The sequence below is a fragment of the Diorhabda carinulata genome, chromosome 12, assembly GCF_026250575.1.
Source record: "Diorhabda carinulata isolate Delta chromosome 12, icDioCari1.1, whole genome shotgun sequence".
NCBI lineage: Eukaryota > Metazoa > Arthropoda > Insecta > Coleoptera > Chrysomelidae > Diorhabda > Diorhabda carinulata.
Window position 1 is genome coordinate 6450688 of NC_079471.1, and position 15726 is coordinate 6466413.

Genomic DNA, 15726 nt, shown 5'->3' on the forward strand with positions numbered 1-15726 from the left:
GGAATCAAAAATGAGGATATCATACATGCATAAAAGTTAGCTGACGATAAGGAATTTTAAAATTTTGAAAAGTACGATGTTATAAAATGTATAAGGTTAATCTTGTTCAAGAATTGCATCCTGGCGATCTATTTAAAGGATTGAAATTTTACAAATCCAGATTTTGGAAAAAAGGTAATATGGTCTGACGAATCCCATACAAGAAGCAGTGACATATTTAATAGGCAAAATGTAAGACATTGGTATCAAGGAAGCCAACATATTATTTTTGAACGACAGCAACAAGGCCGATTTGGTTTTAGTGTTTCATGTTTTGTATTGGGCACTAAAATTGAATATACAATTTTTGAGGGTAACTTAACTGCCCAACTATATCTAAATATATTACAAAATAATATGCCAGAGTTGCTGGAGGACATACCTTTGGAACAGCGACATCAGATATATTTCCAGCAAGATGGAGCACCATGAACTCCGAATCTCAACTGAAGAAGCATTTAGAAACTTACAAAGGCAACCCTCTACGATTTTAAATGCATAAAAGCGAATTAAAACTGTATGTGGTTTATGTATTTAAGACAAAATGGACGACAGTTTGAACAATCTTATTAGATTTACGGTCTTTGTAAGTCGTCTTCTAATTTGATTTTTGTAATTAGAGTTTTTAATGTTGAATCTGTACCGATATATGTTTTTTGTTTTCAACATTTTTAAATTAATGTTGAAGAGTGATATTTTGAGTTTATGTTTAGAATATAATTGAATAAATAGGTTCAAATCACATGGCGTTTTACGTAATAATTAAATGCATGTAAGAAAGAATACATGGCTTACTATTAAATAAAAAAAACGTGGATTTTTCTGAATTTTGAAGCTGACATTTATTGAAGATTAGGCTGCGATACATTCAGAAAAAAATTACAAAATTTTACGTTAAAATATAATACATGGTGTTCCATTCAAAAACTACCAAGTTTGTGACCAATCTTGAAAACAGTGCTCGAAAGAAATTTTCAAATACGCCACAGACTTTTATGTAAAAATATCTATTATAAGCAGTTTTAATTTTTTTGCATCTTGTACAGGATCTGAGAAATAATGACATATCCAAAAGTGAACATTTTTGTATTCGTCTTGTATTTAAGGAACAAAAGTAGTTGGAATATTTCTGTTTGTGGCTTTAAAAGTTTTACAAAAAAGTGATGCGGGGTCTATATCTTTAATTATAACTGAGAGTGCAATGTCAACCAAAATGGGACAGAGTGTTACTGTTCTGCATGCGTTCAAATAGTCAGTTTTGTGTATTCAATACAAATGGCGGTCGATACTCTATTTTTTCAAGAGTTACAAAAGCAAAATGTCGTCGCTAAGAACACCTATCAATAAATAAGCAATATAACGTCTTCTGAAATTGGTGGTTTCATCAATACATTGCTTCTAAAGAAAAGAAAAGACTTTTTCAACATTTTTTTCCTGAGCTTGTTCCTGAAGATAATTTTGTGATCATTTTGTTAGATGCAGTACCGCTCATGAAAAAGGCTGGGCAAAATTTCCTATCCATGCCTTACCCATGTTTTAAAAATATTTTTGTAAGTGATCTAATTTCAAATATAAAAAACATCTAGTTACATAAAGAAAAATTACCCAACTCTCTTCTTCCACCTCAACCTATTATTACAAGATGGGGTACTTGGTTCGAAACCGCTTTTCTATTGCGAGAATTGTTGTCAGCTGAAAGATTCAATTCCAGAATTGTCTGGCGAATATTTTCAATCCCCTACTGATATTGAGAAATTATCAAAAAAACAAACATAAGACGACAGCTTTCGTTTATGAGAACCAGAACAATAACTCAAAAATAGGAATCTAATTTGGCATTAACCTATAGTAAAAAACTGATAAAACTGTCTGAAACAGCTTTTGAAAATGTCACTGAGGCAGAAAGAGAGAGATTCCTTGGAAAATTTTTAGGTAGTATAAGGGAAATTTCTTATAGGAGGAAGGTTTGTTGGAGTTGACCCTGATATAGGAGCTGCTCCTCTGCATGGGTCAAAATGTCATAGGTAAAACAAGAGGCATAATTTTTTAAATTTAAATTGTGGATTTCAATTTCCTAGCCAAGTAACTAATATTTCAGAGGGAAAAATTGATGAATCCTGCATTACTCAGCAGTTATAAAAATGTCCCCATTATATGTGGAAAGAAGTTTTTCCATTGATAAATTTTTTTATTGAGAACTCCGATTTATATGCATAATTTTAATACACGATTTGCATATTTAGGCGCATATTTTGGATTTTCCATTTGCATATTTGAGTTTCCTTATTTAATACGATCGTAAAATCGTTTATAGAGTATATAAATATATTATTATTATTATCAAATACATAAAAATAATTTAAAACAAAGTTAAATTTTTAATATTCCACCAATCTAAATCTCCATCGTTTCCTTGTATATCCCCTTTTATATCACTTTCGGTAAGTTGAAATTCTTCGTCGAATTCACTATCGGTCATAGGCGTTGGTGACGAAGCATGCAAAACTGGAACTTTATTATACAAATTCTCATCCAATTGAATTTTTGGTTGATTCTGATCTTGTCTGATATTCATACTTGAGCTTGGCAGATCCAAAAATGGAAAGTCATTCTTGAAATTATCGAAAGATTTACTCAGAAAACTAGAATCAAGTTCTAAATTCAATGTCCAAGAAGGGCGGTTTCTTATTGCAGCAATATGTTCATTTGAGGGACAGTTGAATCCAGTTGCAGCTGATGGTTGTAAAGATGTACGACTAGATCTGTCATTCAACGAAAAATGATTCACTATTATTCCAGAAACATTCTGCCCATCGTCTGTTTGTACACTCTTATCCATCATTCTATTTTGTTTACGTTGTACGTGATTAAAAACATAAAGTTGCGTTGGAAACTTGAAAACTGGTAAATTTACGTAGGATGGAATGAAAGTAAAAGAAGGCATTTGACTATTGGTTATACACCAGGATTGACGATGTTCTCTATGATTAGATAGAAATTGTTTAGATCGCAGCTGAATCAGGTTTTTGAAAATTGTACCGTATGCGTCGAAGAAAAATGGACTTGGATTAAACATTACAGTAAAAAACGGTGCGTAGTACTGGTTCATTGTATAAAATCTAAAAAACAAAAATAATGTTTTAGAAATATATTTTGAGTATCGTCGTAACTAGATTCAAATGTTTCAACAAATTAATTGCTTCAAACTATAATCCTACTAATAATATAAATGTAAATATTGATTAATTCAACGTTCAACCGACTTAACTTATGAAAATAGTTAATTGCTTCTAGTGAAAAAACTCGTTATCTATACTAAATGATTAGTCAATGAGCCATAGTGGTTATCAAGTCTTCAAGGTCGTTTTCAGTTGTAATAATTCGACAATCAAAATGTCCTCTTTGGGAAACATATTCCCAACGCAGACGTCAATTTCAATTTAAGATAATACGTAAGCACTTTCCGGAAACTTCAACCCGGGTTAAGGTAAATCACTTATCCTCTGATTACGGATCCTAATCCAGGACGAGATTTATAGTCCAATCAATGACGGTAAAAAACGTGTAAACTGTGTATTTATCCCATACAGTAAAGATTTCAAAATCTACCCTTAGCCGAGGGCTGCTTTTTTGCAATTTAAATCATATTTGTATCAGACAACCACCCCTTATGACAGATATCATTAAAAAATAATAATTAACATCTTATCAAATAGTTATTTAATTGATTAAACAGTGTTGATTTGCATAAAAATTTGGATTTGGGTTCTGTCTACCCTCTACTTTAAATTTAAGCTTTTGCCGGGGGTTAGGCTCATAAAATACTAGTTTCAAGCGTATAATTATCTGTAAATACGTTAAATACACAGTGTACAGAGAATATATGTATATGTTAACAGATGTTTCAAATTGTATAGCTGTTTCTGTTCTTCTTTCTACACTACTACTATACACATCCTCTTCACTATTATACACTGCTCCTCGTACGTGCGAAACTATTTCGTTAGCCAAGCTACTCGACCAGGTTTAAACACATGTACACGGAGCATCATTTTGTTTTTTCCCTATTATTCGGTTACTTTTTGAGCAATCAACTCTCTAAAAACCATTTTGTAGATTTTTTAAAGAGCTATATGCTTATTTAAATACAATTTTTTTTCAGATCTTATTTTGAAAAGGTTAATGCCAAAAATGCCCAAAAACGTACTTTGCGCGAACTTTAAATGACCATATCTTACTCAATTTTTATCCTACAGAAAAAAATTTCAGAAAACAAAAACAAGCAGCTTTCTACTCTACAAAATTTTGCGTATCAATAATAGTTTTCGAGATATTTTTTAGAAGACTATTTTTCGTTAAATAACGAAAATAATTTTCTCACTTCAAGCTCAATTTTTTTTTAAATAAATACTTTAAACGGGTCAAATACTCAGAGCAGAGCAGAGAATTGTAAATTTTGTCAAATGAGGTGGAAGAGAGGGTGAGATTATCGCTATTTTCTTGCAACGAAAAAATGGGAATCGACATTATTTTCTTCATAACTCGCTTAGTTTTAAAGCTGGAAGCTTTCTTAAAAAATAATTTTTCCACGAAAAATGCATTAGTTTTCGGTTATTGTGCGTATAAACTTTCCATTTTGGCGTATGAAAATAATAATCACATTTCATTAAACAATAATTCTGTTTGTATTGGATCTGCATAAATCATAGATACACGTAAGCTACAATTTTGGTCACTACTCAGGTTTCTCGATTGAATGCATATTTTGCCACTTATTCGCGAAAAATAATCTAAAAACGTGACAATTTCCCTCGTGAATAATTCGAAAAGTATTGACTTTCAGAAAAAACTTACTAACACAAAAGTTGCTTAGCATTAATCAAATTTGTAGGTTTCCGCACTTATTTTCAATAAAACATTTTTCACCCCCGGGAAAAAGCAGCCCTCGGTACAGGGTAAATTTTGAAAAAAGGGTAAGCAGAACCTGATTCCTAATTTTTATGAAAATCGGGACTGTATGGGATAAATACACGGAAAAACGGTCATTGATTGGACTATTAAATCACAATTTCCGAACATCGCTTTCAATTTTCGGTGCAAATTTTAAATTTAGAACTTTTGATTTTTATTACTTTTTTGTGCGTTAATTTTTTTATGTTATTTTGCAGCAGTTTTTGAGACGCTGGTCACGTGATTATCTAGTGCAGCTCCAATATCGAAACAAATGGAAAAATGATGTTACCAACATTGTCAAGATAGATTCGTACGGTAATATTAAAGGAAGATAATACAGCACCTTTAAATTGGCTCATGGATCATGTAACAGAACTTCAGCCCAGAACTAGACGGTGTCGTTAGAGTAGTATCAGTAAAAACAGCCTCTGGAAGGATACTCAAGAGATTATTAGCAAGATGTGTTGTGCCCAATATAGACTGATATTTCTTGTTTTTAATTTTGTTACTCAAGAATTTCATATTGTAAAATTGTTCTGAATAGACACTTTGCAACGTATGCGGCTATGCTAAGGCCTCATTTTATATAGACGAAAGCAACAAGCAAGTGTCACGCCCTATTTGTATTATATTTAATTCATCACCCCACAACTCTAATTCATTGAATGATAGAGCTTTTTGACCCAACTTATCGACTAGAAGAGAAATGCCTTGCTCTACCTCATTTCTTAACGGATGTCGTTTCTTGGCTGGAAGGGAAACTTCTCCATCTCGTACCAATCCATTGCGGTGCACAAGAGAATGTTGACCAGACTATTGAGTCCGAGTACGTTGTATGACATTTGTAGGATTGTATGGATCTTTTTTGACGTTTAGCATTTTCTTTGCTCCCATTCACTGACACGATCTCGTAAGGGTTTAGATGAAAACAAGATGAGAACTTGTTGGACTGAGGCTGCTTAACAAGAATATTCATGGGGGGGGGGCAACGTACTGCTCCTGGTTAGCATATCCTGCCTTTTTTATTTGTTAACAGGGTCTTGGATTTCTACTTTCAAGTTCCTCATTGCAGGTATATTTGGCAGGTAGCCAATTAGGAAAGGATATCTGAGGACTTGTAGGGGTGACGCCGGTAGTTGCATAGCTGCAATAGTTTATCAAATAAGCACTCAACTTTTTTGGTCAGTTTTCCACAACAGTGGCCAGGGTAGACTTTTTTAGCGTCTTAAGAAACCTTTCTGAGGTGTTATTAACTTCTGGTGAGTACCTAAGGTATGATGATAATTTTTATAGGGCTGCTATGTGGTGTTGTTCTAAATTTGTATTGATTACATACCTGGAAAATATTGAAACATGAAATGGTTTCTTTCTATCGTTTTTTTGTAATGTATCTCCTGCAGCTTTTTCTCGACGTAATCTACCTCGCTCATTTTCTTTGTACTGTAAGCTGAGTATAATCCCAATATTATAATGCCCACTGCCATCAACGGTTTTTATAAAAATTTCGTAATCCTAAAAAAATATTATTTTAGACAAAATAAAAGAGTACATATCACACCTCCGCTCAAATAGTGTCATAAGTCAAAGAAACAATCTACCAAGTAATAAGCGTTTGAAATTAATTCTAACTTTATTTTTCACTTTTCGGATTTCAAAAACTCACAAAGTTACCGCGATAACAACTATTTACTAAACATTATTTGAGATAAGATTTCTAATTTTTCTAGCACCAATAATAAATTAAAAGAGGTTTCCTAATTTTTTGAGTTATGACGCTATTTGAGCGGAGGTGCGATATATAACTACATCATGATCTAATTAATGTTTGTCACTCATTTACGTTGGAACTTGCTACGTGAATTTGAACGAAATGTGGCAAACAGTAAGTTAATTACTTGGATTAACATAAAATATAATTTTTTGTGAAAATAACGAAAAACTATCTTATATTATCCCCTTCTTACGTGGTTTAGGTGTCTTCTTCGTCCAGGTTTTCTTTAAAATTGGTTCTTTCCATGTGAAACTAACATTTTTCGAAATAACGAATGTCCCATGAAGCTTTCGTACGATTATCATATTCACAAAATAAAGTATTAGATTTGATTTCTTTGATGAAATAATACGAGGCATATTTTTTAAGTAAGTACCGTTTTGCGATTCCGCCGCCGCAACCCCAAGGTCGGCATTCCGCTTTACAATTTCATCATTATGCGACTACTTTCCTCAATATTCTCGTAGTGTTTTGTATCGCATTGTGACCGGAAATTGTGTTCACGTTGAGGGATTTACACAAAACCCAACGTTTAGGCAGTGCATTGACTTTCCTTAAGCGGCACCACGATGAAGGTGAAGATTTTTTAGACCAAATTGTTACTGGTGAGGAAACATGGGTGGCCTACATCATACCAGAATCGAAACAACAATCCATGGAATGGCGACATTCATCATCACCCAAAAAAGTGAAGTTTAAGCAAACAATTTCTGCCCGGAAAATCATGTGCACAGTTTTTTGGGACAGAAAAGGAGTATTGCTAGTGGAGTTTCGGCCTCGTAATGAGACAATCAATGCAGCGTCTTATTGTGAGACATTGAACAATCTGCGTCGTGCAATCCAGGACAAAAGACGTGGCAAGTTGAGTAAGGGTATCGTTTTGCTGCATGTGGCTAATCGGACCAAAGATCTCATCAAATCTTTTCAATGGGAAACTCCATATCATCCTCCCTACAGCCCTGATCTGGCGCCCAGCGACTACCATTTGTTCCTGCACTTGAAAAAACACCTGAGTGATCAGCGTCTTCAAGACGATAACGAAGTCAAAACAGTTGTGATACAGTGGTTAACAAGTCAGGCGGCAGAATTTTATGAGGAGGGAATCCAAAAACTGGTGCCACGTTATGACAAGTACCTCAATATTCACGGAAATTATGTAGAAAAGTAGATTAAGGTACAGGATTTCGTGTAAAAATAAAATTATTGCGATATCTTTGTATTTCTTTTTTTAATTCCAAAACGGTACTTACTTAAAAAATATGCCTCGTATATAAAAATTAATCACGACCTGTTTCTATCAGTTACGTTTTTCAATTAAATCGCGATATAAAACCTGGAGCTCCACGTGGACATATTTAAAATCATGTTATTGTTGTTTGAAATGAAACAAGCGCGCAAAATAAGGGATTAAAGGTCTTTATTACAACCATGCGCAAAAAAAATCAGCTGATTGATTCTTGCAATATTTCGCAGTTCCTACTTTATTGATTTGATTGCTATTGCCTATAAGTTGTAATTCTAAGAATAAATCTAGTTCCATTTAATTTAATAAACTAATCAAATGTCAGTTATAAAAGCTGATTGGTAAAACCAATTTTGTCTCGTCTTCTTTGGTAAATCGTCTTGCAGATTTTGGTCGCTATCAGTAATTTGAAAGTTTTCATTTGTTTCTTTATACTGTTGCTTTGGATGGATGAAATATATTACAGACAGTAGGCAGTAGAAAAGAAAATGTTTAGTTTCGGTAAGTAGCAGCCTTGAGTCTTTCATAATGTCAAGCTTCAAAAATTCATCATGTATATGCGATATTTTAACCTTGACTGAGTACCCTTTTTCATACTTATACGTGCTTCATTACTTTCTGTACCCAGATCTACGTAAAAGTCAACGCGAGTCAATGGTGATAGCAAAAGCTAATTAGGACCTACCTGTATTAAAATTGGACCATATCTTTTTGGATAAAACACAGCTGAACATGTATCATGTGCAATGGGCTGCATATCTATCCAATGACCATCACTTTTAATATGTCTGCAAGGTATTCCGAAACGACCACAGACACATAAGCAGTGTCCATTGACAGCAGAAAAGAATGGCCAGTAAGCGGTATTCAGAACGTTGGCAGTAGTAAAAACTTGAGCGAAAATATCAAATATCTAGAAACAGATTCAAAACAATTCATTAAAATATTTCAAATAGTAGTGTCAAGCCATAGTAATAAACGATATTTCCTTAAAGGAACTTTCAGAGTGAGTTTTTAGTTTAATCCTAGTACTCCAACGTGGGGTGGCCCATGAACCAGGCATAATGATTTTTTCCAACACTCTTGCTCGTGTGTTAAAGGTACAGAGCTCTGCGTTTCAGTATCTGTTAACAGTATCAAGGGACAAGTGTTTTTGTGTTAAAATAATCCTTGCTCCAAATATTAATCTCCACTTAATGATGGTCAATTTCCTTCAAGTTGTGGTCTACTTTTTCACGCTAAGCTGAAACTACTATTTTAGTTTTTTTTCTAGTCTAATTATTAAAATTATAGGAAAATAAATGAAAAAGCTTAGAAAAAAATGATGTTGTATGGAAGAACACACCTCCTTCGTGACAAGAAACTATGGGATTAATTACACAAGGATGAAGGGAATGAGAAAAGATTGAAAAAACAATTTTTGAATGAAGAATATAGCGAAGACGAAGACGGTATCCTAGTGAATGATTTAGTATCTGTCGAAATAACATGGAAAGAACTACTGGAGGATATAGCAATCTCTAAGAACGCTGAAGGTACTGAAGCCATAGATATACCACCCATGGAAGGGGAGAATGGAGAATAATGATGAATCTGTGTCAATCAAAAATAGTTGCTCGGAAAACACGGAGATGATATCTATTAAGAATTTTCTATGATATTCTTAGTAGAGAGTCACGTGAAGAGAAGCGCAGAAAAACAGTGTTCCACCAAAAAATTGAAGCAATCTCTTCGTGACTACCTTGGATATCCAGAGGATGTTCTGTCGCAACAACTCTCCGTCATTTTTGAGCTGATTGCCCGAGATATGTGTGAGCACAGCATCGATTTGGCATTTGTGAGGATTGTAAAGCCTAATGAGTCTTAATATTTTATTTTGGAAAAATATGAGTTCTTCATATTGTATTTGTATCTCATTTTATCGTTTATCTTTATATAAAAGTTTTGCTAAATATATAAGTATTTAAAAACTTGAAATGGGTTTTAGCCTTTTGAGAAAATTGACTCAGAAAATATGTCACCAGCTAACCCATTCCACGAAATAAACACTCTTTATATGGTTAACTAGTGAAGAAATAACTTTTTATTATGCTTAGTAGATTAAATACTATCTAGATTTCAAATTAATTGTTACATAAATCATCCACGAACATATGTATATGAGGCTATCTAAAAATTTATTTTTAATTATTAAGTATTTCCAATATATAAGATACATAAATTTATTAATTTCCGAAATATAAATATATATTGTCAAGCTATATGGTGGATTTGTTCACCTAGAACGTCTTACAAGTTTGTATTCGATTTTCAAATGAATTTGTCACATTTTCCAACATTTATTCGTCACTACTGTTACACTTTCTTGGTTTATCCTGCTATCCACTATCCACATAAAAAAATCTTGTCCAGTGATAAATTTAATCGTGCAGATGGTCCTCCTTTGCCTATCCTCTTGCCAGGAAAATTATTATCGTGTGAAAATTAGATTCTTTGCCAAATGTTAAATGGAAAACGTTTCATTGATAAAAAGGCAAATGTTTTCAAGAAAAAAGATACAGTACTATCACGTGACCGTCAATGAAACGTGGACCAAAAATGGGGTTTCTAACGATAAACCTCATCTATAGACCACCTATTTTTACGATATTGTATGTTATCCTCGTCACCAAAAACCACAAATTCAAAAGGAGAATCATCGTCTGCTTATTTTTGGTGTAATTGAATATGGTATGGCAGCATTTTTTATTTGGGGAATATATTTATGGCCAACGGAGGCTACTGCATTAGCTTTGCAGTGCTGCTAACGTCGAACAACATCTTTGGTTACTTAGTCAACTTTTATCAACTTGGCGTTTGGTGTATCATCTATAACATACCTCATTTGTACAACACCAGAACATGGAATTAAAGTTAATTGTTGAATCCGTTTGATAATAGTATTTTCTGACTGATCTCTCCACGTTCTCGTCTTAGACACATAAATATATTTAGACCCTTTGATATTGGACACGTAAAGTCTAGAATGTCTAAAAAATTCTGAGCGACCTCTTGAAAAATTTTTTTGATTGCGCTTTAAAGGATAGTCTTAAAATATGATGAACTATCAAAGAAAATAGTCGTTTTTAGGAGAGAAGAAATGAACTAATAAACTTCAAGTAGAATGATATTTTACTATGTGATGCAACAAGATACTAAAATAATATAATTAATCAGTCGGTGCAAGATCCAGACTAAATGCTGGTTGTCGTAGGAATATACCACCAGGTTCTTTGATCTTATTCTGCGTAGCACTTGAAGTATATGGTGTAGCATTGTCTTGTTGTAATGCGTTTACGGTTAACTAATATTTCTCCGACAAAATCTCGTACATATGCATCAGATATCCACTATATCCCTCGGCATTGATAGCTCGGCCATCTGGAATGATTTGGAAGCACACTAAATCCTCTTTGCGACGGATTTTGGTAAATCCTTTGGTAATTCTTTTATGTTTGTCTATCCAATGCGTCTAATAAAGAAATCATCTTTCAGGCAAGTAAGCTGTTTACATACATCTCATGGACGTGTCCCTTAAATCTCAGTTAATTCGTGAGGCACTAATCGACAACTTTCATAGATCTCATATAATGATTTCAAATGGCAATGTAGGGTATCTTTAGATAGTCCAATGGACTCCTAATCGACGTCTATTGGTACTAGGTTGGTTTCCTACTATTTCCTTTGTAACATCAATATCCCATGGACATGAGCGCGAACGATTTTCAAGCATGAAATATCCACTATTGAAACGATTAAACCAACGCTGTGCCGTTCGCTCATTAACTGTGTCTTCCCCTTCAATTTTCCTTGTTGCCACGGCTGCTTTAAGCTTTTATATACAATAATGTCTTATACTAATTTCATATTTATCGCAAGCTATACTATTTGTAATGAAATTGTACAGTGTAGTCAATAAACAAAGAGAGAGAATCATTAAAAGAAAGTAATGAAATTATACCCCTCATATAATTAGAGATAAGTCTTAACAAGTTTCGACATATTCAAATTTAGGCGTTGGAAATTTCACACAAATCGAGATTACTTGGGAAACAACCTCTTGAGACAGCATGTTTGTCATTTTCAATAAATGTTACTGAACTATGACAAAATGGTAAAATTCATGCTTATCGTCGGACTTATGTCTCATAATGTGAAGAAGTGGCCATTTGGTGTGTAGAAAGGGAAGTAAAAAAAATAATGGGTGTTGTAGTATTAGACAATCTGATAAGACATAAGACGAAAGTATGAATAAAAAATTTAAAACAAAACAGAAAGTAATGGGAAGCAATTGTACGAGAAATTTTACACTTCAAGGTATATCACTAACCATTATGGCTACCATAAGTGAGTTGGTAGTATATTCATTGAAACTATATATAATCCAATACAGATTTTGTGTTTGTATGTCAATGGTTCTCAAAAAACTTGAAATTCAAATGAATTTTTCTAGAAATGTGCATCTAAAAGATAAATTATTATATCACCAGTAAAGATTATTCGTCATTATATATTTTTAATACGATATATCGAAATATCATTAACTACATTTTCAGTTTTTTCGCATTTACTATATAAAATACTCTATGTTATATTTTCCAACTATATACTTCGTCCAAGACATAGAAGCATTGAGTTAAAACAAATAAAATTTAGAACCCTTACTATTATTATTTTACCTTAGATGCGTTAAACTCATCCATCTCTCTATTACATAATATAAAAGCAACTTCAAAGCTTTCTTCCACTATCCTTCTCAGCCTCTCATCAGTAATTTGGACAATATTATAATTTTGTACTTCGCCACAACTCAACATTGCCATTGTTAGACACGTATACAATCAGTATTTGGCAGTATTATATCAATGGAAATATATTCAAAGTAGACTGTAGTCATCCTCAATTGATATGTCACCTGTTTTTTATCAACCCATTATTACCATGTATCTAATCGTTTGTTTATAACATTAAAATTATTTATTGGGTTGTTTATATTTTGATAGACGCGTGATAAACATTTCAAAGCTCACTGTGGCATTCGTACCAATCAATATCAAATAATTTTGCTACTAATTAATCATACTTCATATGAATCTTGTTCACTGCAACCAAAATCTTGCGGAACTATCCTTTATTCTTTTATTTTCGTTTCGTTCTAGTCTTGATCTCATTTAATTAGTAATAGAATAACGTATCTTAACATTATAAACAATTATTAGTTGAGACAAAATGAATTTTAAACTCCGGCATTATAAAAAAACTGTGATTGAAGAAATTAAGAATAAAATTTCCAAACTTGCGTCCATGTATTTTTATAATTATTAAAAAATTAATTAAAATTTTTTATGAATAATTAAAATAAGAAGAATAAAATGAATATCCATTCTAATAAGCTCCATTTACTCTTGTCTAGAAAATAGCTCTTCGAGACCTTGATAAAACCATTCTTTGGACTTAAATACATAAAATTACCCCCCTGCACTTTCAACATCTACTTTGGATACAAATTCATGAATTTGTATATATATGGTGATCTGACGATGCAAGGTCTGAACAAAATGCTGGATTTGGTAGGAGTTCAATTCCACCAAGTTCTTCGATCTTATTCCACGTAACTTTTCAGTACGTGGTTTAGCATCGTCTTGTTATGAGAGGATTTTAAGGCTTTTGGTTAACGAAATCTAAATGTTTTTCCGATAAAACTTCATACATTCGCAACAGTATACTTCGGTATTGATAGCTCGACCAAACAGTAAATGTTCATAATTCCATCAGACATACATACAACAAGACCGCTTAAATCGACCTCTCTTTGCCACGGGTTATGGTAACTGCTCTTTGTCTAACAACCATTTTCCATGGCAAGTAACAATGCTAAAACGATCATCTATCGGCAGGGCAAGGAGCTTTTTACACACCTCTACTCGACGGTTCGCTCAAAGCTGGGTAAATTCGTGTGGCGGCACTTTAATCGGCGAATTCTGGTACTAAGTTCGTTTTCTACTGCTTTCCTTGTACTATAATTATCTCACACAGGTGAACGACCTAAGCGCGAACGTCAAAGCGTCAAATTTCCACTAAAGAAACGATTAAACCAAAGCTGTATTATTTGAACTGTGTCTTCACCTTCAATTTCATATATTTTCCTTGCTGCCACGGCAACTAAAAAATTTTTTTTTCCATAATATTTGAAAAAACAGATTTATCGCACTTCATACTATTTATATTTTGAAAAAATTTATAAAAATCCAATAGCTATCCGTCTGGCCGTTCTATCCTTTCTTTTTTTTTTGGCTGCACGGTATTTATGCCTAGATTTGTTATAAAGCATTCAAACTAATTTCATGCGCCCTCTTTAAGTTATACTCAAACGACTCTTTTCCCGTTCATTTCCGATGTTTCTATAGTTTTCTTTTTTCCTATCTCGAGTTCGTTTTGATCTAAAAACAATCAGTAAATCAAGCCCTTTCAATTGAGACATAATTGAGTTGGCTGAGTCTGAGGAGAATTAAAAGCAGATATTCAACATGATAGATGTTTTTTGACTGTGCCCCGATACTTATTGTATCCCTTTGACGACAAAATTAGTGATTGACACCCTATGTACAATGCAATCCCTGTCTTATTCCAATTTGTACACCCGTTTTTGATATTACCATTTCATAAAAAAAATTTATTTATAAGTATGTTCAAATCATAATGATAATTATTATACATAATTAAACTTCACACGAATGACATTGTCATTTCGTTAACAGCTTTAAATGCTTTAATAACGACGTAGATTCTCTAGGGTGTCATATTTACCAATTCTTGACAATGTTGTGACGAAAATTCATTCTACATATTCCTCTATGTCTGACATTGACTTCTTCCATCGATCTTGCAGGAGACGCTCGCACATCTTTTCATTTCATGCCAGAGAGTCTCCTTTGGCGATAGGTTAGGGCTGCTCGAGATCCATCCTAACCATAAGATATAGTCCTCAAATAATTTCAATGCTCTTAGGTAAAAAGCATATCTTAAGAAAGGTTGGATATTTATAGGTATTGACAGTACCATCTATAATTTATAACCATACATTTGGCCGCCAACGACCCTCACAATATGAAGGATACCAGAAATTCTAGATGAAATGTGTCATTACTTTGACAGAGGTGTTTAATCCAGCTGTCATTGACTACAAAGCGGGGCTCACCAATCAGATGGATTTTGCTCTACTGTTCTAATTTCAATTTTCTATAGTCTTCTGTCTATTCCAATCTATTTTTCATAAGTGTTGACATCAATGAAGGTTTCTGCTTCTTTGTGACATTTCTACAATTACGAAATGTGCCTACAATTCATTATCAATAAAAAATGTAGAAGGAAGAGAAAAAAATAAACATGCCGGGGAGCCAGGCCAAGCAAACCCCAAGCAAACTCTAGATTAAATAAAAAGATTAGACAAGGTAGGATGGAAAGATTGGGTATGAGATGAACCGGAACCAAAATACTCGTCCCACACCTGATAAGGTAGAAGTAAAAGGAGAAATAAGATATAACATGAATATAGGCAGCAAGAATTAGAAGAAAACCCTTTAAACAAAATTATTTATACACTGTTACTTACTTATTTAATTTATTTGAACACTTAAGCTTTAACTAGCTTATATAATAATTAATCATTCACTAATACTTA

General features: G+C 33.2%; 1 protein-coding gene across 1 annotated transcript; it reads right to left on the reverse strand.

Annotated features, from left to right (window-relative positions):
• Nucleotides 1-1366: 1366 nt before the first annotated feature.
• LOC130900272 (uncharacterized) lies at nucleotides 1367-12986 on the reverse strand. Its single transcript, XM_057810780.1, has 5 exons — nucleotides 12725-12986; nucleotides 8692-8919; nucleotides 6329-6504; nucleotides 2430-3158; nucleotides 1367-1376 (listed from the first exon to the last, which is right to left on the reverse strand). Exons 1-5 carry the CDS (start codon nucleotides 12866-12868, stop codon nucleotides 1367-1369), a joined length of 1287 nt encoding a protein of 428 aa, XP_057666763.1. The 5' UTR covers nucleotides 12869-12986.
• Nucleotides 12987-15726: the final 2740 nt, after the last annotated feature.

Coding starts and splice junctions, on each gene's coding strand:
- LOC130900272 (XM_057810780.1), bottom strand. CDS start 12,868: ATGGCAATGTTGAGTTGTGGCGAAGTACAAAATTATAATATTGTCCAA. Junction 6,505..8,691: donor ATGGTCCAATTTTAATACAG/GTAGGTCCTAAT, acceptor ATATTTTTTTAG/GATTACGAAATTTTTATAAA. Junction 3,159..6,328: donor CATGTTTCAATATTTTCCAG/GTATGTAATCAA, acceptor TTTGTTTTTTAG/ATTTTATACAATGAACCAGT.